A 23899-nucleotide genomic window follows, 5' to 3' on the forward strand; every position below is an offset into this window, starting at 1 on the left:
AGCTAATTTGGGGGTGGGCTCAAAATCGGAGGGAGATCCTCGGCAGATCTAGCTCACCGAATTAGGTGGACATATGATTTTCTTCCTTGTGAGCTAGTTGCGCATGGAAGTCTAGTTCTTTCCCGGCATTCTCGATGACATAAAAGATTAAGAGAAAATCTAGAACATTGATTTTTGATTCTTTATTTTGTATATTATTTGGACGCATAGTAACAGGTGCAAATTCAGGCGTGTGCCGTCAAGTCGTAATATGCTACGATCGTGCATGGAGTGAACAGAATGGTACAGTAGTACTTACCTTTTAAAGTGCTCGCTCCTGTGGCATGGCGGTTATCCTGGGAGTCTGTGTTGGTAAGCATGATTTCGTTAGTCGGAGCTCCCTTGCTGCATCATCGAAGGACATTGGTTATCCATGCCGGCCACAATTGACCTATAAACAAGTAGTATTATGTAGAATTTGACCTGTGCAGTCCCGAATGGCGTGAGGAGAGGTGATCCATTGCAGTTAAATCCCTCGAATCGGGATATTCACGAGTAAGGATGCAGGTGTCGTACCTGTCATTGCGCGTGGTAGCTTAACCGAGACGGCATACGGAGTACTCCGTAGTGAGATAAACAATAGCCATGTCAGAAAAACTGACACATGGCGTCGGGTGGTCAGTCGTTGCCCAGTCATTTATTTAGACGTCTCAACATAGTAGTCGACCGATCAAGCGATGCAACGGTGGTCGACAAAACCTCCAGATTCGGTGGATTCCCATCGAGCCAAACGAATCAAGAGGAAGCCGATGACAAGCGAACACTTGGGCATTTACCCCGGGATGAGCACTTCTGATCAAAACGTGCGTATGAATGAGACCGAAACGTTTTTGTTGTTGTCGTTTGGAGGATGCACCGAATACTGATAGTATACCCAAGTCGGGCCTCGTTTTTCTTTGTACACGTCACGTCACGGCCCCGCGCAAGAGGCACGAGAACTAGAATGACAGTGAAGATCGATATTAGCTGCTAGCATTGTCAATTATAAGAAGTAAAACTTCAAGTAGTGGTACTGTAGGTGGCAGAATAATACGTAGTGTGAAACATCGCAAACGCAGCAGGCGGGAAGGCGGGCGCCTGCCGTGGTTAGTGCTTCACGAAGTTTCCAGGCCGCCTAGCCCAAAGCAAACCTAGCCCAGTCCCCACCTTCTCTCAACATCGATATTCATGCTGGCAACGCTCTTCCATCATCTTTTCTTTAAAAATCTCCTGCGGCTCTGAAAGCGCACTCTTGCTGTCCTTTCTCCTCATCGCCAGCTTGCATCAAGACCACGCATCATATCCGAGGCGATCCAGAGCTCCGACCTGCACCGTCAGCTCTGCTGTGTCCGCCTTTGCCGCTGTTGATCCTTCCAGGTCTTTTTGTTAAGGACTGTTTGCTCGACTTGCCAACGTCACGCATCCTCCTCGGCTTGCCGTATCTTCTTTCTGTCAATAACTATCGAATTATTGGCCCCTTTCGTTTCCCTTCCTCTTTTTTTCCACACTTGGAAAATTTGGGCTTGATCTTGGGGCGTGCCCCCCCCACCTCTGTTCTGAGGGACGCTTCGACCCTAGACGTCATTCGTTAGCTCACTCACCTACATCCACTCCAACGACCAGCCCACAACCTGGGGACCTCATTATTTCCCATGGTTGTCTTTGCTCTATTTGCTCAAAATGGGGAGAATTAAGAAGGTGGCGGGCTCGAAGCATGAGGCTACAATTGTAAGTAATGACGCTTGTGCATCCTGGGGTCGTTGACTTTTTTTGCTGATCGTGGATATTTTCACAGTCACCGTATATGTCCGAGTTCGTCAAACTCGCTACTGGTATATCGCTCGCCAAGCTTCCATCACACCTCGCAACTCTTCCACGCACGTGGCCTTTCCCTCGAGGCGACCTCTATCACTGGATACCTCTCCTGGACCGATTCGATGACATTTTGACCAAAGTTATCGATCAGTATGGATTGAATGCTGGCCCTCAGACTGTTCCATTCCAGCGACTCGTCTTGTCTGACGCCTTGAATGCCGAGGGGCTCAAGGACGAAGCTGAGATCAGCCAAACGCTCGACTCTGTTGGATACGGACCTGAGGGTGACCGAGAGCTTGTGGAGTCGATCCTCGATTTTTCACAATTGCTACAGGAAAAATGTGGAAACCGCAGTCTCTATAACAGCAGTGACCGCTTAAACGATTTATTAAACACGACTTCGAATACCCTTCTGTTGATTACTCTTCGCCTGGCTCTCTGCCTGGCTCAACGATATCATGCTCGACAGCGTAACGCTAGCACCACTCATTTCCAACAAGCTTTATTGGCTGCACACTATAGTATTGATTTGGAAAAGGTTCAGAAACTTGCATCGCCCTTCCCCCAGCCGACATCATTGACCAAGCCTCCGACCGCACCGTTTTCGCCCGCGGCCGATACCAAAGACAAGGAAAAGTCTCTGCTAACTGGGCATGACGCTAATGATGTTATTAATTTGCTGCGAGAGAAGACTGGCTGGGAAGAATGGGGGAACGTTCGCGCAGTATATTATCCCTCTAGCGCTTCGGATCAGGAAAATCCAAAGCCAGACTCTCGCCAAAGCGAACAGTTTCATTCTCAGGCACCTACGACTCCTACACCACCACGGAGAAGTGCGACTCTTCCAACGCCTCGTCTCGGTCGGACGATTAGCGCCGAAGATTCCCCTTTAATACACGGCACTACACCCTCTGCAAAACCTGCAGATCTACCCGTTAACTCTAGATCCGTTGAAGTCCCCGCTGTGACAGTCACTTCGACCGATATCGAGGCCATTCTCGATTCAAAGCTGTCCGATGTACCGTCCGATTCCAAGTATGACTTTCTCCACAGAGTACGAGTCGCTCGCTCCTTGGTCACTTCTGAGACCACTCGTGAACAAATTTTGTCAATTCGCATTCTCGCACTTACCAACTTAGCCTATATCTACCCCGAGGCTATAATGCAACAGAAGATTTTGCAGCAAGACTCAGATCAGCCCAAGCGATTGCAATCAGTGTATCAGCTTGCAGAATTGGCGCACCTTGGCGCTAGTGGGGACCTCCCAACTTTGCGAACCACGCAGACTTTCGCTTTGTATGCCCTTGATGCCCTGACGAAACACAAAGGAAGATCTGCCGATGTTTGTGCTGCCCTAAACGTCAATGTGAACCACGGTATCCTCATGTTCCTGACCCGAAAGGCTATCACCGAGCTCTCTACCGATGAAGAGGGTGGGGATGAATCGGATGAGTGGCGAGACGCACTGTTTTTGCTGCTAAGGACATTGCCGGGGTCGAGTACACGAACGCCAGAAACTCTCATTGCAGCTGGTTTAATTCCTATGTTTGTGGATGTGCTGAATCTACGCACTGAGAAAGCACGACGTGTATATCCACGTGTCCTGGAATTTCTTGATACCTTTGTACACGCTGTTCGGGACGCTCTTGGTACCCTGGCGACTGCCAAGGGCTTTGACGCCATTTCAGACTTGATAGGGCATGAGACAAAATCGGCTTTTGACAAAGTTAATGAAGGAGTAGGCATCCCGGCAGAATTCCGCACCCCCTCAGTCGATTACAACATACCGTATTTTCAACAACAATCGTTGAGATGGCTTTTTAGATTTGTCAATCACATAATGCAACATAATGGTGGAGGGTTCGACCGGCTCTTGCGCAACCTTGTCGACTCTCCTCCATTGTTAACGGCGCTTCGTTTGATTTTCGAGAACGCCTGTGTTTTCGGATCTCATGTGTGGAGTGGTGCAGTCAATATCCTTAGCAGTTTCATTCACAACGAGCCTACTAGCTACGCTGTCATCGCGGAAGCAGGCCTCAGCAAGAGCCTCCTAGAAGCAATTATTCTCGAAAACCTTAAGGTTCCGGAAACTAAGGAGCCTACCACGACGCTTGAGGAAGGAGAATCAACTACTGAACCAAGCGACTCATCTACCGGTCGCCCCCCTGCACCAAAAGTAAACTACACTCTTGCCAGAGGCCAGGAACAGAAGCTGGCTCGTGGAATTCTGCCTGCTGCTGAAGCTATGTCATGTATTCCGCAGGCATTTGGAGCGATCTGTCTAAATTCTGCGGGCTTGGAATTGTTTCAAGCGTCTGGTGCTCTTGATAGTTATCTCGAGATATTTGAGAGCCCAGCACATGTCAAATGCATGGATGCTACTCTCGTCCGCTCACTGGGGACTACATTTGATGAGCTTGTTCGGCATCATCCGGCTCTAAAAGAATCTGTCATGTCAGCTGTTTTGGTTATGGTCGCTCGTGTGGGATTGCTGTGCAAGAAGATGGCATACAATGGCGCTGGTGCCAAGTTGTGGACCAAAGATGAACAGGGAAACCTGTCTGTCATCGGTGGTAAACATGCTTTGCCAATTGAGATCGGCGAGCCTTTTGAGGCAACAACAGAACGTGATGGACAGTTCTCTTACCCGCCATTGCAGGAAGTGACGCTTCCTAATGGTGGAACCCTTACGCTTGGTCAAGTTCCGGAGACAAAGCCACCTACGCCTCAGAATACCTCACCAGATGCGGATGAATGGGGTCTCACAGTTGCAAATTACATTTACCCCGTTATGCGCTTCCTGGGTGCATTCTTTGAAAACCAGATCAACTGCACGTATTTCATTGAAACAGGGGGCGTGGAGTTCGTCCTAGACTTTGCAACTCTTCCTAGCTTGTCATCTGATTTCCAGAGCCGCCAGGCCAATAGTGAATTCGCCCAGTTGGTTCACATGATGGCTGAAACTAAACCACATCTTGTGCTCCCCTCTTTAATAAAGCGGACTCAAGACTCTGTTAACCGTCTTGCTGATTTCTGGAAAGAGCCTACCGCCGACGGCTTTTTCACGCCGTTGACCAAGCCAGACCTTGGCGATTCAAACGAAAGCGATAGCGGAGATTTGATTTGGAGTCGAGGGACATATTACCTTAAACATCTCGTCGCAGTTCATGTTTTGACTGACACCCTACGTGAGGTCTATACACCGCCGATATACCAGACGCGTCCTAGTCAACAAACGTCGGCCTTCTCTCAAGTTAATCTGACCGATCAATATGCGGCTCTTATCACAGACTTGGGGCAGCTTCACGCTGCCTGCGTTTGGGAAGAAATACTGTTGCAAAAGAATCTTCCCAAGCGCTGGCTTGAAGCTACAAATGTGCGCAGCTACGACTTGGGAAGCGATGAAGCCAACAATGCACTTGGTTTGTCTAGTGATAACACACAGCGGAATGCAGCTCCTGATACTGAAGAGGAGCGGCCAGCTTCAGCCGGCACGACAGCTGAACCTGAGAGAACTTCTAATTCTGCAGTGCCAGCAACGGCGGATGAGGGTGCTCGAGCTGGAGAAGAAGAAGACCCCCCGTTTAAGAACACACAGGCTCTTCGCTACCTTCTTAGTTCTTTACCCACGACTATTACGGGATACTTCCACCTTCTTGGGCATGGAACTCTTGTGAAGCGCCGTAATGATCCTTATGTCAAACAAAATGCATTGTTGGTTGCGGACGCCATTGCTGGAACTGTGCTTCGTCAATTGCAGTTGGGTGCTCCTAATAGAGCTTCGGGTGTCAAAGAGCGGTTTTCTTATCTCATCGTCATCCTATCCGCCTTCTCACAGTTGTTGTTCGAAACACCTGTAGAGCGCTCCCATTCTCATTGCCTTACGTCGATTCTTTTTGCATTCAAAAAGCAGAATGGATTGAAGGTGATAAAGAATCTCTGTGAACTGTTTTTGCAAGAAATCAAGGAGCTGGCTCCTCAAGTTGGAAAATTTGATGATCCCAACAAGTCATCTCGCCTTGCCTCTGCTTACGGGGGGATCAAAATTATCTTGTCATTTTTCTCAGAGATTACTTCTGCTCGAGAGTCAAATCACCTTCAAGCAGGCGGCGAAAATACTCGCGAGCCTTTCAACCCAGCCCAATTCTTAGTAGATTTGCGCATGGAGGTTCTCCCGATGGCGAGAGAGTTGTGGTGCTCTGATTTCGTTGATCAGGCCTCGAGCTCGATTTTGAAATGCTTGGTAGATATTCTTCGCTCCACTCTGGATGGGGACCATGAATCTGGGGCAGCGACTCAAAAGAATCGCAGTTTTGTTGCAGATCCTCCTAGGAGAACAATGTCTCTTAACCGGGACCGAGTGACTATGCTCATAGAGCGAGGATTTGACACGGAACTATCTCGCGAGGCGCTCTACCGGTGCAACAATGTTTTGGCTGCTGCGGAAGATTACTGTCGAGCTCAAACTTGGCTTCGACCACCTCCGCGATTCTCTCCTGGCTCAGATCTCGAAGCCACAACAAGGACTACAGGTGCGACAGAAGACACTTCGGTAGCAGACACCCCCCCTTTCAATAACTTGACGGTGTCTGACCGCAATGCTGCATTGGCGCGATTATTTGGCGAAGGTTCGACTCGCTTCACGCCCGGTGATGGAAATGAGATCGGCGAACATGAATCTGGCCACAATACTGAGTTCTTGGCGAGGGCATTGAACCACATCTTCAACGATTCAGAAACCATTGGCAATGACCCTTTGGAGGAAGCCTCTCAAGAAAGCCGCCGCGTCGCACCCAGCGAGTCTGTAGCCCAGCCAACTGACCGGCGGCGCGAGGTCACGACTATTGGAGATCTTGATGTCGAACGTGACAAGGTTAGGACGAATTTGATTGAACGATGCCTTGATGTTCTAAATATTCACCACGATGTTACGTTTGAATTGGCAGACTTAATTGCTGCTGCAACGAAGAAACACCGCGATCCCGAGGGATTTCGAAAAGAAGTTGGCGAGACTTTGGTACAATCACTGGTTTCACTACAGATGGAGGGCGACCTTCAGCCATCTGGCAAAAAGATTGCAGCTTATGCTAATCTGTTGGCCTTGGTTCTTCAAGACAAATATATTTACACTGCAACAGTGGACGAGTTGAAGGATTGTTTTGTGACACTGCTTGGGTTCATCAAAATACCCCCATCTGACAAGCCAACTGAAGAAACGTCTCCGTGGATTGGACAAGTTTTACTTGTAATCGAGAAATTGCTGTCAGACGATGCCCAACCTCCTCAAATCCGTTGGACTCCTCCTCAGAGTGTCGACGACTCCATCGATTCCGGTGGTGCTGAATTGGAACCGCCTCTTCTAGCTTTGGACGACAAGATTCAGCTCTTCGATGCACTACTGGATATTCTCCCTAGAATTGGGAAAGATAATTCCCTCGCTCTGTCGGTCTGTCGTATCCTTGTTGTTCTCACAAGAAGCCGCCAAATCGCAGTACGTATGGGTGAAAAGCGTAATCTTCAGCGTCTCTTCGTCATGATGAAACAGCTTTCCAGCTCTGCCAACGACAAACTGCAAGGCGCCTTCATGCTGGTTTTGAGGCATATTGTTGAAGATGATGAAACTATCAGACAGATTATGAGGAGTGAAATCACTTCTAATTTCGAGTCTAGGTCCTCTAGACAAACAGATACTACTGCATATGTTCGACAAATGTATCACCTTGTACTCAGATCACCTGAAATCTTCGTGGAAGTGACAAACGAGAAATTAAAACTACAACGATATGACCCGAATCAACGACCTCAGAATCTTGCATTGAAAGTCACTGCACCCACAACCACGACGGAAAAGCCAGACCTAGCAGAGAAAGCAATAGACAGTGTTGAAAGCAATGAGACCGCAGGTGCCAAAGACAAAGGCAAGATTACAGACATCAAACCTCCAGTCGTGGAGAACCCTGATGGTGTCATTCACTACCTACTGTCAGAATTGTTGTCCTACCGTGATGTTGATGATAAGGAGCCTTCCCAGGAAAACGTGGAGGGACCAACAGTCGACCGCCCAGAAGCTCAAACTGACGTCGAAATGTCTGCCTCTGCTGAAGATCCCTCACCGTCTTCTTCTACTGCAGATTTAACCAACACACGAGGCTCAAAGAAGTCCGAAAAACCCCCTTTCAAGGCTGATGATCATCCAATCTACATCTATCGTTGCTTTCTTTTACAATGTTTGACCGAGCTTCTATCCTCATACAACCGGACAAAAGTGGAATTCATCAACTATTCTCGTAAAGCTGATCCATTGGCAACTACACCATCTAAGCCACGAGGGGGGGTTTTGAATTACTTGCTCAATTCATTGGTACCCATCGGGACACTAGAGCATGATGAAACCGTCTCATTCAAGAAGCGCAGCAACACTTCTGCTTGTGCAATGCGAGTTCTCGTTGCACTGTGTACTCGCACTGGCGAATTTGGCGGGAACAACCGGCGGCGCAATGCTGAAGAGGAAGAAGAAGAAATCGAACTCCTTTTCGTTCGGCGTTTTGTTCTCGAGCACTGCCTGAAGGCGTATAGAGATGCTATGGTTTCCAACGAATTGTTGGACCTTAAGTACTCGCGTTTAATGTGCTTAGCTGACCTTTTTGACAAGATGCTTAGCGGCTACACTTTTGCCGGTGGTGACACCACTTATCCTTCATCGACTAGACAGCTCGCGAAGACCATGTTTGAGAAGCATTTCATATCAGCTTTGACTGCGTCAATAGCAGACGTTGATCTTAATTTCCCAGCTTCGAAGAGGGTCATTAAATATATTCTTCGTCCGTTGAATAAGCTTACTCAGACTGCCGTTATCCTGAGCGAAACCTTGAGCATTTCCACCTTGGGCGAGACAGAAGACGACGAAATATCGTCTGCAACATCAGTCTCAGACGTGGACGATAATCGCGAAGAGACACCTGATCTATTTCGACACTCTACACTTGGCATGCTAGAGCCAAGCCACGAGGAAGAGACCAGTGAAGATGAATCCGAAGAGGATGACGAAATGTATGACGATGAATATGAGGATGAGATGGACTACGATGAAGATCTACCCGAAGACCATGGTGAAGTTGTGAGCGACGAAGACGAGGATCTCGAGGGCCGTGGCCCCATTGAAGGCCTATCTGGAGATCCTGGAATGGATATCGAAGTCCTCCTTGATGGAGATGATGACGAGGATGACGAGGATGATGAAGACGATGACGAAGATGACGATGAAGATTCCGATTTAGACGATGAGGATGAGATTATGGCCGGAGAAATCACTGGGGATAATGCAAACGACAGCTTAGCAGGCGATGAAGATGATGAATGGGAAAGTGAAGATGTGTCCGAAGACAACGAGGAGGCCGCGGAAATGCTTACCCAGTTTGAGAACGAGCTCGCCGATATCAGACAAGTTGATCAGCATGGTGATGGGCAGCGATTTGAGGACATCTTCCGCGTATTACACGACGCTGGTGGTGGCGTCGATGATTTCCCTGGGAACAGCCTGCGGGATGATGTACAGGATGAGCTGCTTGACGACGAAATGAATGAAGACGAAGGTGAGTATCGTCCCCCCTAGTATTTCATGGGTGTACTGATTATTGGTTCAGACGACGACGATGAAGTAGATGAGCTTGAGGAGGAGCTCGACGAGATGGATGAAGATCAAGTTTCTTATGACGAAGGTCTCGATGGTAGGACCTCTGTTCATATTTTTTCTTCTTCTTATATTGGACGGCAGCTGATGAACATACAGATGAGGACATTGAGCCTTGGGGCTGGGAGGGCGAGGAGGCACCAGTACCTAGGCATCATCACCACCACCATCGCCATATGCGTGGGATGCCTGCGGCATGGACTACTCTACCTGGCAGCATCAGCCGTCACGGTATCATTCCGATCCCCCCTTACCGTTCTCAACGCAATCAGGCCGCCTCTCGCAACAATGATGATGGAACCAACCCGCTCCTTACCCGCTCCGATCGTGGCCCAGAAGGCCCTGGACAGACCCGTGGCACAACAAACGAAGCTTTCACTGATTGGGTCCACGGTGTTGATTCTACGTCTGGTAATCGTCTGCTTTCTATGGATAGCCCTGTGAGCTTTGTGAATGCTATTATGCAGGCCATCGAAGGCCAAGGTGGTCCAGGGTTTGGAGTTGTTAGTCGACCAGATGGCATTCACGTCCACGTTGATCGACGAGCCATAATGCCCAGTAACCGAATTCAAGGCATCTTTGAATTGGGTCGGTCACAAAACGCCTCTTCCAAATCCCGCGATGATCCATCTCAAGCAATCAGCTTCGCTCTAGCAACAACTACTGCTCGATGGCAAGAAGAAGCACGCATTTTATTTAGCAACAATTATGTTGAGAAAACCCAGCGTGTTGTGAACTCACTTTTACGTGTTCTGGTGCCTCCTTCTATCGCAGAAGAGAAGCAACGTCAGAAAGAAGAGGATGAAGCTCGAAAACGCCGGGAAGAAGAGCGGGCAGAGAGAGAGAGACTTGAGCGCCTTGCGAAAGAAGAGGAGGAACGTGAAAAGGCTCGAAAAGAGGAGGAAGAAGCCGCTCGTCGTCGAGAAGAATTGGAGCGACAAGCTGAATTAAGAGCTTCCACCGTAGAAGCCGAAGAAGTTGATGAGGCCATGGAGGACGTTGATAGCGCTGCCTCTGTCGCTGAAGCTGCAGCCGAGCCTCAGGAAGCAGGCCCCTCTGAACCAGTACAACGCGTCTTCACCACAATTCGAGGACGTCAAGTGGATATCACAGGGTTGGAAATTGATCCAGAGTACCTCGAGGCTTTGCCAGAAGATATTAGGGAAGAGGTCATTATGCAGCAGCTTGCTGAACAGCGTTCTCAAGCAGTAGCATCTGGGGAGGAGCCGACTGAAATCAGCCAAGAATTCCTCGAGGCCCTGCCTGCTGAGATCCGGGAAGAAATCCTACAGCAAGAAGCTGCAGCTCGGCGTCGTCGTGAACGAGACTCTGCTCGCCGGCAAGCTACTTCAACTGGTGCTCCAGTCCACGCAGAAGAAATGGATCCGGCTAGTTTCATGGCCACTCTTGATCCGTCATTGCGGCAAGCTGTTCTTGCGGACCAGCCAGACGAGATTTTGGCTACCCTCGGCCCGGAATTTCTTTCAGAAGCTCGTGCTCTTCCAGGTCGACGGCTTACACAATTCGGCGATGTTGGCCGAGGTGAACAGCGCCATCACGATGAAGCACATGATGAAGAGACAAGAAAACCACAACGCCGTCAGATTGTGCAAATACTTGACAAAGCCGGAGTTGCTACTTTGCTGCGACTAATGTTCATGCCTCTCCAAGGCAATGCTCGCCACCAGTTGCATGACATTCTTCACAACGTATGTGAGAATCGTCAAAATCGGATTGAAGTGATTAGCCTTCTACTTTCTGTACTTCAAGATGGAAGTGGTGATGTAGCTGCCATAGAGCGAAGTTTTTCTCATCTCTCGTTACGGGCTAAGATGCCAGCTACTCAGAAAACTCCGCAATCCTCCAAACGCAGTCTTCCATCCCAAGCCGCAACCAGCGCCAATAGTGAAGTTACGCCACTCATGGTTGTTCAACAGTGTCTCAGTACGCTCTCGTTTCTAACCCAGTACAACCCACACATATCCTGGTTCTTCCTTACTGAACATGACTCATCCTCGATGCTGAAGCTGAAATCATTACGGCGAGGCAAAGGAAAAGATACCAAGGAGAACAAGTATGCATTGAATTCGCTATTGTCTTTGCTAGATCGAAAGATGATCATGGAAAGCCCGAATTGCATGGAACAACTGTCCAACCTCCTTAACACCATCACACAGCCTCTTACCATCCTCTTGCGACGGGAGAAGGAGAGACAAGATGAGGCGAAAGACAAAGAACCACAAATTACTGATGTCGACGCTCAAGATGCCACATCTTCAGCTCCTAGAGTCGCCCAGTCTACCGAAAGCCAAGATACGCAAATGGCTGAAGCAGCGGTAGATGCACCTAATACGAGCGCAGATGAAGACAAATCCAAGAAACGCATGATCGAACCACCTGTTGTTCCAAAGTATAATCTACAGTTGGTTGTTGGCATTCTCGCTGCTAAAGAGTGCAATGGGAAAACATTCCGAGACACGCTCTCTACGATCAACAATCTATCGGCGATCCCGGGTGCGAAAGATACCTTCGGCCAGCAACTCATATCACAAGCACAATCATTGAGTGAAGTGATTCTTGTGGATCTTGATGCACTCCTTCCTCATATTGAACATGCTAGTTCTGGCACGGATATGCAGGGCCTGGCGCTTTCTAAATTCTCTCCTCCCAGCTCAGACCAAGCGAAGTTGCTCCGTGTCCTAACAGCGCTTGACTACTTGTTTGATCCTCACCGAGTTGACAAAATCAAGGGCGCTGAGCCAGAGTCGGCACCCAAAGAGGATGTTCTTCGCACCCTTTATGAAAATTCAAGTTTCGGACCGCTCTGGAACAGGCTCAGTGCATGCCTTAACGTAATTCGGCAAAAGGAGAACATGCTCAATGTGGCTACTACTTTACTTCCGTTGATTGAGGCCCTCATGGTTGTCTGCAAAAATACGACTCTCAAAGACGCTCCGCTTTCGCGACATGGCAGAGAGTTTTCTGTCGCAAGCCCACCCCCTGATGCAGGCTCTGGCATGGAAAGCCTTTTCTTCAACTTTACTGAAGATCACAGAAAGGTTCTCAATGAGCTTGTCCGTCAAAACCCTCGACTCATGAGTGGAACATTTTCGCTCTTAGTTAAGAACCCCAAGGTTCTGGAATTTGATAACAAACGGAACTACTTCACTCGTCGAATTCACACCCGCGGCACGGAGGCCCGACACCCTCACCCTCCTCTGCAATTATCCGTACGAAGGGATCAAGTTTTCCTTGACTCCTTTAAGTCTCTTTATTTCAAGAGCGCCGACGAGGTGAAATACGGCAAACTGAGCGTTCGTTTCCATGGCGAGGAGGGTGTTGACGCTGGTGGAGTGACTAGGGAATGGTTCCAAGTTCTTGCTCGTGGAATGTTCAACCCCAATTATGCGCTGTTCATCCCAGTTGCTTCTGATAGAACCACGTTCCATCCAAACCGCCTGAGCGGGGTCAACACAGAACACTTGATGTTCTTCAAGTTCATCGGTCGCATCATTGGTAAGGCACTGTACGAGGGCCGAGTTCTTGATTGCCACTTCAGTCGAGCCGTGTATAAGAGCATTCTTGGAAAGTCTGTGTCGATCAAGGACATGGAGACGCTTGATCTCGACTATTACAAATCTCTACTTTGGATGCTGGAAAATGATATCACGGACATCATTACTGAGACCTTCGCTATTGAGACGGACGACTTCGGCGAAACACAGGTTATTGACCTCATCCCCGACGGCCGCAACATCCCCGTTACTCAAGAGAACAAGGAGGAATACGTACAGCGTGTAATTGAGTATAAGCTCGCTGGGTCTGTGAAAGAGCAACTTGAGAATTTCCTGAAAGGTAAGATAGCTTTTGTGTGCTATGGCGCGTAATTCACTGCTAACTTAAACACCAAGGTTTCCATGATATAATTCCACCTGATTTGATTTCCATTTTCAATGAACAGGAACTCGAGCTGCTCATCTCTGGCTTGCCGGAAATTGATGTCGAGGACTGGAAAAACAGCACGGAATACCACAACTATTCAGCCTCGTCGCAACAGATCCAATGGTTCTGGCGAGCAGTCCGGTCTTTTGACAAAGAAGAACGCGCCAAATTGCTCCAGTTTGTCACTGGTACCAGTAAGGTGCCTCTCAACGGCTTCAAGGAGCTGGAGGGTATGAATGGCTTTAGTAAATTCAACATCCACCGCGATTATGGCAACAAGGATCGCCTCCCCAGTTCACACACATGCTTCAACCGTGAGTTTCTTCTACAAGTTTAGTATCTACATTTTACTAATATTATTTTCAGAACTCGACCTTCCAGAGTATGATAGCTATGAGGATCTCCGACAACGAGTCCACAAAGCAATTACTGCCGGGAGTGAATACTTTGGCTTTGCATAAACAAGAATATATCTTCTTGCTTTCTTACTACTCTACGCAAGTTATATCCAGCATGCTAGGGCGCCCGAGTTTGTTTTTTTTTTTCCCTTCGTTTTTCTGTTTTTGTTTCTTTCCTTTTCAGATGTCGTGAATGGGGTTGTTAAATTGATTTAGTCGCATACGGGCGGAACGACTCATGGTCTTTGTTTGTATTTTAGAATTTCATGCTTTGATTACCGGGCAGGAATTTCCAAAAGGCTGGCTGTTTTCCGGCGAGAAGTTTCTTTCGTGAGAACCGATTGAAGTGCAGGTTAATCGGTTGTCTTGATGAGACTGGTTCCTCGTGGAGGACGGTTCGGACGTGTTCTATGATCAGCGATGTGTGTTCACTTAGCCAGCCAATTGATTTATGTGTTTCAGATTAAAAGCTTCTATAAAATAAGCCGTGACTTTAAAGCGTAACTATTTAGAAGAGTAAAATAATACCGGTGGCCGCTGCCTGCTGTTTCCGGCACACTGGCTGCAGCCTTCCCCACGCGGCCAAGTCTCGGAGATGGAAACTTTTTTTTCGACCTGCCTTTTATCTGCGGGGTGCATAACCTCTCTTTTTTTTTCCCCTTCGTGCTGGCTATTTATTTTCACAAACCAGATTGTTTCGTCAATTGAATAAATACTCGATCACATTCCTGATCAGAAGCCAAATATGGCGACCAACAGCATCAAACTTTTGACTGGCAACAGTCACCCAGAGCTCGCGAAGCTCATGGCAGACCGGTACGACCATAACCCATCGGACCAGCCGGCGAAGCGCATTACTGACAGAACCCCTGTGGAATAAAGTCTAGGAACAGAGTTGACCAAGATCCTGGTTCTCCAGTACTCCAACCAAGAGACGAGCGTGACGATCGGCGAGAGTGTTCGAGACGAAGATGGTGAGAGGTCCTCTCGCTTTTGTGGTTTTTTTTTTTCCGGTGCTCGGAGTGAACTCTCTAACCCGTGTTCTATTCTGTAGTATTTATTCTGCAATCGACAAAACCAAACGATATCAACGATGGGCTCATGGAACTTCTGATCATGATCAATGCTTGCAAAACCGCCTCGGCTAGACGGATCACCGCAGTTATCCCAAACTTCTTCTACGCGCGCCAGGACAAGAAAGATAAGAGCCGGGCTCCTATTACTGCTCGGCTGATGGCAACAATGCTGCAGACTGCAGGCGCAAATCATATTATCACCATGGACCTCCATGCCAGTCAAATCCAAGGCTTTTTCACTGTGCCTGTCGACAATCTTTATGCAGAGCCGAGTACTCTCAAGTGGATTCGTGATAATCTGGACGTCGAGAATTGTGTTATCGTCAGCCCTGATGCTGGCGGGGCTAAAAGGTGTGTATATGGACCTATACTTTGACTACGGATCGTCTACTGATCACTTTTTTTCCCCGTCAATAGAGCCACTGCAATTGCCGATCGTCTCGATCTTCAATTCGCCCTCATCCACAAAGAGCGCGCTCGTCCCAATGAAGTTTCTCGAATGGTGCTTGTCGGAAATGTCACGGACAAGATCGCGATTATCGTCGATGATATGGCTGACACTTGCGGCACTCTCGTCAAAGCTGCTGATACTATTATGCAACACGGGGCCAAGGAAGTCAATGCAATTGTCACCCATGCTATCCTCTCAGGCAATGCCATCAGCAACCTGAATGGCAGTTGTCTTCGCCGCCTTGTCGTCACAAACACCGTGCCACACGCAGAAAAGAAAGAGGCATGTGACAAGATTGAGACTATAGACATCAGCCCAACTTTGGCTGAGGCATGTAGGCGGACACATAACGGAGAGTCCGTCAGCTTCTTGTTCTCGCATGCAGTTGAATAGCTGGTGATGGGATGCGCGCGCGCGTTTTCGGTCAAAAGGTTCTCTCTTTCTTCTCGTAATGAATTCTAACGATACCAAGAAACTTGCTCTATTCCTGTCATGTCTGCTCTACATATGTACGATATACGTAAAAGCGATGTGCGTTTGCCTCTGCTGGGTCAGCACTCTTCCTTGCCGCTTTAACGTAGTATCACGTGATAAATCAGGCATCGCTCCCGGAGCTGTGCTGAGCTATCACTGAGCAACCCTGAGCCATCAATGAGCAACACTAAGCGCTTACTACATTGTTCACTAGTAATTTCACCAGTACAATGGCCACCAATAAAACCGGCCCATTTTTCCCTCGAGGACTTTTGCTTAGGGCCAAGTCCGCTCAAACTCAGTCATTTGGGGGGAAATGGTAATCTGAGGCTATGATGAAGGGCAAAAAGTCTTGATCCATTTTCTGCTCGCTGTCAGGGGTCCATCGTTTAAATTTTGGTCTTTCCTAGAGTTATTTCATTTTCCTTACGGGGCCTCAGCTACAGGCAAATTCGAAATTGGCTTCACCTGTCACGGACCTGGATCCGCCTTGCTTGTGATTGGCTCGTAGACGTTGGTGTGGTGTTGTCATAAGAATCGATAACGCTCAGCCAATAGATGTGACAGCAGACGCTAGTTATATAAGCAAAGGTTATTAGATATTCTTATAGGGTAGAATCTCTGATTATATCTAAGAAAGAGAAAACATCTACACTTATACTCCTATATAGAATAACTCATCAGACAGAAGCCTGTGTTATATAGAAAGGCTTTCTATATAAAAATAGATTCTGTGACAACAAGTCGATTCTTATCCTCTAAGAGTACTCTGCAACGAGAAAACCAAACATGAGAAGGGAAAGGAGAAGAGAAAGAACCTCCTCCGCTAGTTACATAAGAAATATTCCTTTGTATGCATCAGTCTATTCTCTTTACGGTTCCGTATGAGGTTATTCCCATCTCAGTACCGCTCTCGGCTCTCTTTCCTTGGTGGTGCCTCAGGCCGCCACTGCTGGTTCCCGAGGCCTGGGTCAGGACCGTCACAGATCCTTATACTTTTTGAATGAGTTCTATAATATTTACAATTATTCCTACTAGTATATCTCTAGAATCTCTTATTATATGTTAATCTTCTAATAATACTAAGTTTCTATCTACTATATATATAGTTATTCTAACGTCTATAAGTATGTCAGCAAATGAAACCGAACCTCAGGGAGGACCGTATATCCAGAGCTCTATCGCGATGTGCTACGCTTGCTAGAATATAACGGTCTCTGTGGGGTTTACAGCATTGACGAGAGAGATATACACAAGTAACTAAGCGGCAATCGCAGGTCGGTTCAATACCTTATATGAATCTGATGGATGGTCAAGTAATGATTGTCACCATTACCACACCAACGTACCCTGGAATAAGATACAATGCAACAATATATCATCGACGCTGTGAAAACTTCAACGATTCCAACCGTCTTATCCCAAGAATTCTTTTGCGGAAAGGATTGCGATCGACTCTAAAGGTGGAACGACATACAGTACAGTTGGTTCCACTTCTCAGGTGAAAATAATGGCTTCCCCCATAATAGTGATCCATGTGAGGGTTCCAGAGTAGGCCATTGTTATGCATGAAGACAAGGTATTCGGGCAGGCAGTGTGGCCATAACAGCGGAGCTGGCTCTCAAAAATTGGTCCAATTTCGGGCAGTATATCCACAACTAATTTAACGAGTTTAATGGCTGAACTCGCCGAAATGCATCGCAATAAATAGTCTGATGCACTGCTACTTGAGACCATATCATTTGCCAATCATTGTGGTGAAAAATACGGGTAAGAAACAAAGGCTATGTATGATTCATGTATTGCGATTAATGACTGAAAAGAGGCCTCCCCGCTCCCTTCCCTCCGCAGGTCTGATACAAAGAAACGGCCAAGGCATCATAAAAAGCCGCAACTCTCTCTCTCTCTTAACTCACAAGAGAAACACACCTATCCATTCAGCGTTATGTCTTCTCCAATCCGGATTGCTATATCTGGTGGCGGCCTAGCGGGTGCGTCCCTCCTCTATGCGCTCCTCCCCCATGCGCACCTCGACGTGCACATCTTCGAATCGGCTGCGGCATTCAAAGAAGCCGGGATGGCCATCGGACTCGCTCGAAACGCGCTCGCTGCTTTGGATCTCATCGGCCCGTCAGCGGCGGAATGTCTCAACCGTGCTGGTGCTGTTCCTATGCGAGGAGTCCGATTCATGCTGGCACAAGGCGACAACGCAGGTAACACGATTGACGAAACCGAAGACGGACAACGCGTTACTAGCATTGTTCACCGTGCTGCTCTTCTGCGAGAATTTCTGGTCAATGTTCCCCCAGATCGCATGCATGCTTCTAGGAACCTTGACCACTTCGACCGGAACAGCGATGGCTCTCTCACGCTTCACTTTACTGACGGGACTACGCACGAATGTGACATCCTCGTTGGCGCTGATGGCATCCGCAGCACCGTTCGGAAGTTGATCCTTGGTGAAGATGACCCTGCGGCCTCTCCCAGGAACACCGGCGCGTGGTGCGTCATGGCCCTGAAACCGTACGCAGAAGCTCAAACTAGCATCGGCAATGGCCCTGTCAACATTGAGGACGCCCGTGAGTATATGTGGATTGGCAATGGGACTTACCTATTGCACAACCTATTAAATCAGGGCCAGTTAGTGCAAGTTGTCATTGCTTCGCACGAAAAGGATGCAGAGTCGTCGGACTGCTGGCATCGGACCGTTAGCGCTGACGAGATCAAGAAGCTCTACCAGGGTTGGCCGTCGCATCTGTATAAGGCAGTAGATGAGGTATGATTATTTCCGTCTTAGTTATTTATACAGACATTGATAGAGATTATATAGCTGTTTTGTAAGCAGCCGGAACAACCTGGCATGTATCTCTGGGAGCATCCACCGGCCAGAACCTACGTATCCGGATCCATCTGCATCATGGGCGACGCTGCGCATGCCACGACCCCTTGGCAGGGCTCTGGTGGAGGCATGTCCATCGAAGACAGTTTAATTCTTTCCACGTTACTCGGCCGCGCCAAAACCGCTGCTGAGGCACAGACCGCTTTAAAGGTGTACGACCACGTCCGCCGCCCGCGCACGCAGCGCATCGTTGAATCCAGCAGAGAAATGGGGCTGATCGTCTCTGGTTTGAAAGAGGAGATGGGATTGAACTTGGAGAAATTGAGCGAGGAGCTGTTGCCGAGGTGGGATTTCATTATAGATTTTGATATTGAGAAGCACCGTGATGAGGCGGTAGAGATGATGGAGCGCGAGTTCAAGTCTTAGGTGCGAGTTGTTTATCTCAGTGGTAGTATATTATCTGCTTCTATTTAAAAATAGCAACAACAATAGTGCTTTGAAGTGAAACTCCCAAGGTGCCTGTTTAGAACCCCTACCCATACTCAGGTCAGAGAGCATATTCTCTCCATATAATATGACGTGTAGACTACCATCTTGATGTAACTTTGGCTCCTGACTCTCAGAGTACGACTGTCTGCATAAAGCGACCACTAGCATAATTAACTTTTGTGACGGTCCTGACCTACCTAGGTCTCAGGAACCAGCAGTGGCGGCCTGAGGCACCACCAAGGAAAGGGAACCGAGAGCGGTACTGAGATGGGAATAACCTCATGCGGAACCATAAAGGGAATAGACTGGCGCACACAAAGGAATATTTCTCATGTAACTAGCGGGGGAGGTTCTTTCTCTTCCTCTTTCCCTTCTCATGTTTGGTTTTCTCGTTGCAGAGTACTCTTAGAGGATAGGAATCGACTCGTCGTCACATTGCCTTCTGTTAGCAGAATACCCACCCCGATTCACATCTTGGTGACGAGTTGTTGAACCGATTGACAAGTTAATAGAAGATATTTAGAGAAGAGATAGATTAAACACCACTCACAATAGCGTTCGATAAGGCATATCAGTTGAAAAGTTGTAGGCAAAAAGTGGGGGCCAGGTGAAAAAGAAAATAGAGACCTAGATCACAGCGGATAGACCCCTGAGGGAGGGGAGAGGGAGGGTGCTCAGTAAGCAGCCTCAGGGCCTTGTTTCGGGCTCTGCGTGCTCCCAGAGCGCTCTCGGAGCTGCCGCGACCCTCCCTGGAGCCCGCGAGCCTGCTCCGGGAGCGCTCTGGGAGCCAACCCTGAGCCAGGCTGAGCATAAAGCGGCGTGACGCTGAGCCCGCTAGCGCCGCACATCGCTTTTATGTAGGTGTTATTAGTGTTGTAGTATTACAAATTGTCAGGTGATGATTTATTTTTTTTAATTTGTATTTTGGTACTAATATAATAATCGTACATAATCAATCCCTCTCAAGTGTCGTTGCTGAGCATTCTCGTAATAGAAGTAGGCTCGACCCGAACAACCTGAGTTAAGGAATGAAGTTGGGGAGGGAGTATGGAATGAGACAGAATACCCAGGAGAATCTAAATGAAAAACTTTGTATTGATTTTTGCAAAAAATAGAAATATCATTTCTTGATTCTTTGTTCCATCCCATCAACATCTCTCCTGCTCATGTGGTATGATAACAATAGACAAAAGGAATCCGGGAAGAGAGATAGATCAACCGACATTTGAAGTGAAAACATGGGACAAAACAAAACAAGAAAAAAATAGATATGGGTTGAAAGAAAAGAAAGGAATAAAAATATATGTTATTTTTTTCTTTCTTTCTTCTCTCTCATGATGTCTCTCTGTACTCCAGCGTACTCGTTTTCTAAAATTGACACACAGCTTTGCAAAAAAATAGAACATGTTTAAGACGGTGTGGATTTTAAAAAAGAATTGCGCCTTCGCTCCCGTTCATTATTTTATGCCTTGTTCCTTTTTTCTTTAAAAATCTAACTGGGCTATTTCTTTCAGGCCCAGACTAAGATATCAGAAAAAAAAAGCTGAACAGGCTTGGGCTCTCGTCATCACACATGAAACCCAGAACATTCCCTTCTATCGATAACCCTACACTTACTTCCTCAGAGAAGAAGCCCGGCGCTTGCGGAGTTCGCTGCGCTTGGCCTTCTCCTCCTGGACACGGGAAGCGAGGAGCTTGGCGTAGTCGTTACTGTCATAAGAGTTAGTCTAATTTTTCATGGTTCAACGATTTAGTATCAACTTACGCGGCCTCACGACCGGCCTCAGCACGGCGGCGCTTGATGGCAATACGGTTGCGCTTGCGCTGGAGACGCTGGGGGGTGACCAGACGTTGGATCTTGGGGGCCTTGGTGTAGTCCTGCTTGCCCTCACGGGTGACGGTGCGGCGGATGACGAACTTGCGGACGTCGTCCTTCTTGTCGAGACCGAAGAATCGGCGGATCTTGGTGGCACGCTTGGGGCCGAGTCTCTTAGGGTTGACAACATCGGTCAAGCCGGGGATGTCGCTCTCACCCTGCTTGACGATGCTGAGGGCGAGGACGGCGAGATCCTGACCGGTGATGGCACCGCGGACACTCTTGCGCTTGCGCTCACCAGTACGGCGGGGGCGGTAGCAGCTGTGGCCGTCGCTGAGGAGGAGCTTGACACGGTTGGGGAGCAGGACTGGTGTGGTTATTAGCTTTGTGTGATTATATGGCTGAACATCATAGCAAACATACCACCCTGCTTCATGGGGAAACCCTGCTTGTCGTTTCCACCAGTGATCTTGAAGAGCTATAGGAAGTACAGGTCAGCCAACCATCTAGCAGGTTTTGTGTGTAAGGGAAGGTCGCAAAGGCGAAGCCTTGGTCGTGAGGTGTCGTGGAGGATTCTTTAACTCGCAGTAGATACACTTGCAACACCTTGTTTTCAAACCCATGAGTTTCTTCAATGCGAGGAATTGGGGTTGAGCCCAAGCGAGAACATCTCTTTCTACACATTGCGGAAACACCAGTGAATATGATCCAAGGTGAAACAGTGATTCCGTGCTGCTCTTGCGTAGGTCGAAATAGTTTTTATCGAAGGGGAAAAATTGTGTGCTGGTAATAGGAAAATGGGAGACAAACGTAGCCCTTGAATTCATCACCCAAGCCATCTCCGGGAATCTAAACGTAGTATGACAGTCAGTCCACCATCCTGAATAAGTTTTGTTCACTCGCCCAGAAAACGCCTCTCAAGATCAATTCTGCAACATTTCTTCTCCTCTTTCGGCTCGAATAGTATGCTGCAGTGGATTTTCCCTCGAGGCGCGAATCTTGAAGCGTAATGATACACGACGAAAGGGGGGGGGATAATGCTAACTTCAGCACCCATGCGCTTCTCCATGAAGGCGCGGAGCTTACGCTCATCGTCGATCTCGATCAGCTTTTGCGACCCATTGGCCGGGTAGGAAATGTTGAGCTTCATCTTGACGAGAGTTGCGCGGTCAAGACGGAGGCGCGGGTTGTCGACAGTCGAATGTTGAAGTCTTCTTTCAAGATCGGCCTCAGCGCTGTGTGTGGAAATTTCGCTTAGGGAAGTCGTGTTGTGGGTGGGCTGACTAACGCGAGGTCTAACCGTGTCGGGACCGGGAGGCTTGGCGTAGGGTTGGCCTCAAGATCACGTGCGGCGAAGTCATGTGACTGTAGTGTTGTTGCCTCGGCGCCTTAGGCAGGAACAGACACAGCCTGATCTGCATTATTGTTTCATCCAGACTTGCAATCCAAGCAGCCACGTGATATCAGCGCTAATACTGAAAGCTTCTTTATGTGGTTATATCCATTTTTGTGTACGGAGTAAAACGGCCTTAATATTTGGTTACATATCATTAATTCTTTGTCCGCACTCTTATCCAAATTATTGTACATGTGCCTCTGTTGTACTGTGATGTACAACTAAGAGGCTTGGCTATGCTAGCTTCGGGGAGGTAGCGGACTTGACGCTTTCCGGCCCTCCACCCTCCACGTAAGCGCCCGCCGTTTCGGGCGTCCCTACGTAAGCCTCTAACTCGATAAGGCGTAGTCTCGAAATCCTGTAATTTATTAATTCCTGTAATTTATTAATCATTCTGTTTTGGGTGTTTACTACTATGAACATGACCTGTGTCTGTTACTTTCATGGAGAAGGACGACCTGCCTTGGACATTCATTTAGCAGGAGCCCTTTGGCTCCTCTGGTTCAATCGGCCGGATGGTGCTAGAAGCCAATGTCTCTTCAACCTCCCGCGATTCGGCTTCAAGGGATTTGAATTTTGACCAACGCATTGGCTCGAGCTTGCGTCGAAGCCATCTTGCATGCTCGCGATTCTCTCTCAAGAACCTAAACTCGAGTCTTGATAGTGCCATGTCGCGACGAAGGCACATCAGGATGTGCTTTCGCTTCTGCCTTGCAGTAAAGCGACGAGGATCCTTTGGTGGCGCAGGAGTAAACGGCACATATTTGATTTTCTTTCGTACAATGTAAGGCAAAGGTTCGCGAACGAGTCTCCTGTCATAGCTGCATGTTAGCAGGAAGCCAAAACTATCAGGCCTTACTTACAGTGCTGTTCCTGTCCATCGATATCTCAATATGGGTACGTTTTTGTCGCCACCTTTCGGAGATTTACCATGATCGATGAGAAAATAACAGGTCCGGTTGTCGAAAGCAAAGTCAGCATCGCGTGTTTCAAGGCGATCGCGGCCCAGTTTGAAGTCCTCGCCCCAGTGGTGTTGGCAAACGACATTTGCTATGAAAGTGGTCCTTTCAAAATACCCATCACCTGGTACAAGATGCGTTGCCGTTGACACAAGTACTCGAACAGGTGCTTTTCGGTGTTTTCTGAAATGAGCTGCTGGGTTCTCGAGAAAATTTACTCTGTGTCTATGTCTGGATTTGGTCTTCTTATGTGATTTTGTCGATGCCATGGTGTATGACAAAGTCATGGAGGTCCGCGCAGTGGCTGTTGACAGAAAAAAGACGAAGCCATGGTGACTTCAGAAGAAATCTGGCAATATATCGAGGCGGGTGTACACTGGCAGAATCATTTTTTGGTGGACAATTCCGCTTTCACCGTCGAATGTCGAGATGGAAGAAGTCACGTGACTTATCTGTCGGATCTGCAATCTAGCCTGTATAGGAAAGGTGCCACATGGTACCTACAAATGATTGGTCGAAAAGCGATCGGAATTGCC

At 48.1% G+C, this 23899-nt stretch overlaps 5 protein-coding genes across 5 annotated transcripts; 3 read left to right on the plus strand and 2 right to left on the minus strand.

Annotated features, from left to right (window-relative positions):
- Positions 1 to 1698: 1698 nt before the first annotated feature.
- On the plus strand, positions 1699 to 13926 carry TRUGW13939_02773 (uncharacterized protein; the record flags this gene model as incomplete). Its single annotated transcript, XM_035485961.1, has 6 exons — positions 1699 to 1746; positions 1814 to 9425; positions 9477 to 9560; positions 9623 to 13378; positions 13435 to 13779; positions 13832 to 13926. The coding sequence occupies 6 exons, from the start codon at positions 1699 to 1701 to the stop codon at positions 13924 to 13926; spliced, it is 11940 nt and encodes a 3979-aa protein (XP_035341854.1).
- Positions 13927 to 14608: 682 nt separating this feature from the next.
- Positions 14609 to 15783, plus strand: TRUGW13939_02774 (uncharacterized protein; the record flags this gene model as incomplete). Its single annotated transcript, XM_035485962.1, has 4 exons — positions 14609 to 14679; positions 14746 to 14837; positions 14918 to 15290; positions 15357 to 15783. The coding sequence occupies 4 exons, from the start codon at positions 14609 to 14611 to the stop codon at positions 15781 to 15783; spliced, it is 963 nt and encodes a 320-aa protein (XP_035341855.1).
- Positions 15784 to 17809: 2026 nt separating this feature from the next.
- Positions 17810 to 19129, plus strand: TRUGW13939_02775 (uncharacterized protein; the record flags this gene model as incomplete). The annotated part of the gene is made up of 2 exons (XM_035485963.1): positions 17810 to 18640; positions 18695 to 19129. 2 exons carry the CDS (start codon positions 17810 to 17812, stop codon positions 19127 to 19129), a joined length of 1266 nt encoding a protein of 421 aa, XP_035341856.1.
- Positions 19130 to 20805: 1676 nt separating this feature from the next.
- TRUGW13939_02776 (uncharacterized protein) lies at positions 20806 to 22302 on the minus strand (the record flags this gene model as incomplete). The annotated part of the gene is made up of 4 exons (XM_035485964.1): positions 20806 to 20902; positions 20958 to 21375; positions 21432 to 21486; positions 22054 to 22302. Coding segments are annotated over 4 exons (819 nt in total), but the record flags the coding sequence as incomplete, so codon positions are not given.
- A 577-nt stretch (positions 22303 to 22879) lies between these two features.
- On the minus strand, positions 22880 to 23632 carry TRUGW13939_02777 (uncharacterized protein; the record flags this gene model as incomplete). Its single annotated transcript, XM_035485965.1, has 2 exons — positions 22880 to 23216; positions 23268 to 23632. 2 exons carry the CDS (start codon positions 23630 to 23632, stop codon positions 22880 to 22882), a joined length of 702 nt encoding a protein of 233 aa, XP_035341858.1.
- Positions 23633 to 23899: the final 267 nt, after the last annotated feature.

The sequence above is a fragment of the Talaromyces rugulosus genome, chromosome II, assembly GCF_013368755.1.
Source record: "Talaromyces rugulosus chromosome II, complete sequence".
Taxonomy (NCBI): Eukaryota; Fungi; Ascomycota; class Eurotiomycetes; order Eurotiales; family Trichocomaceae; genus Talaromyces; species Talaromyces rugulosus.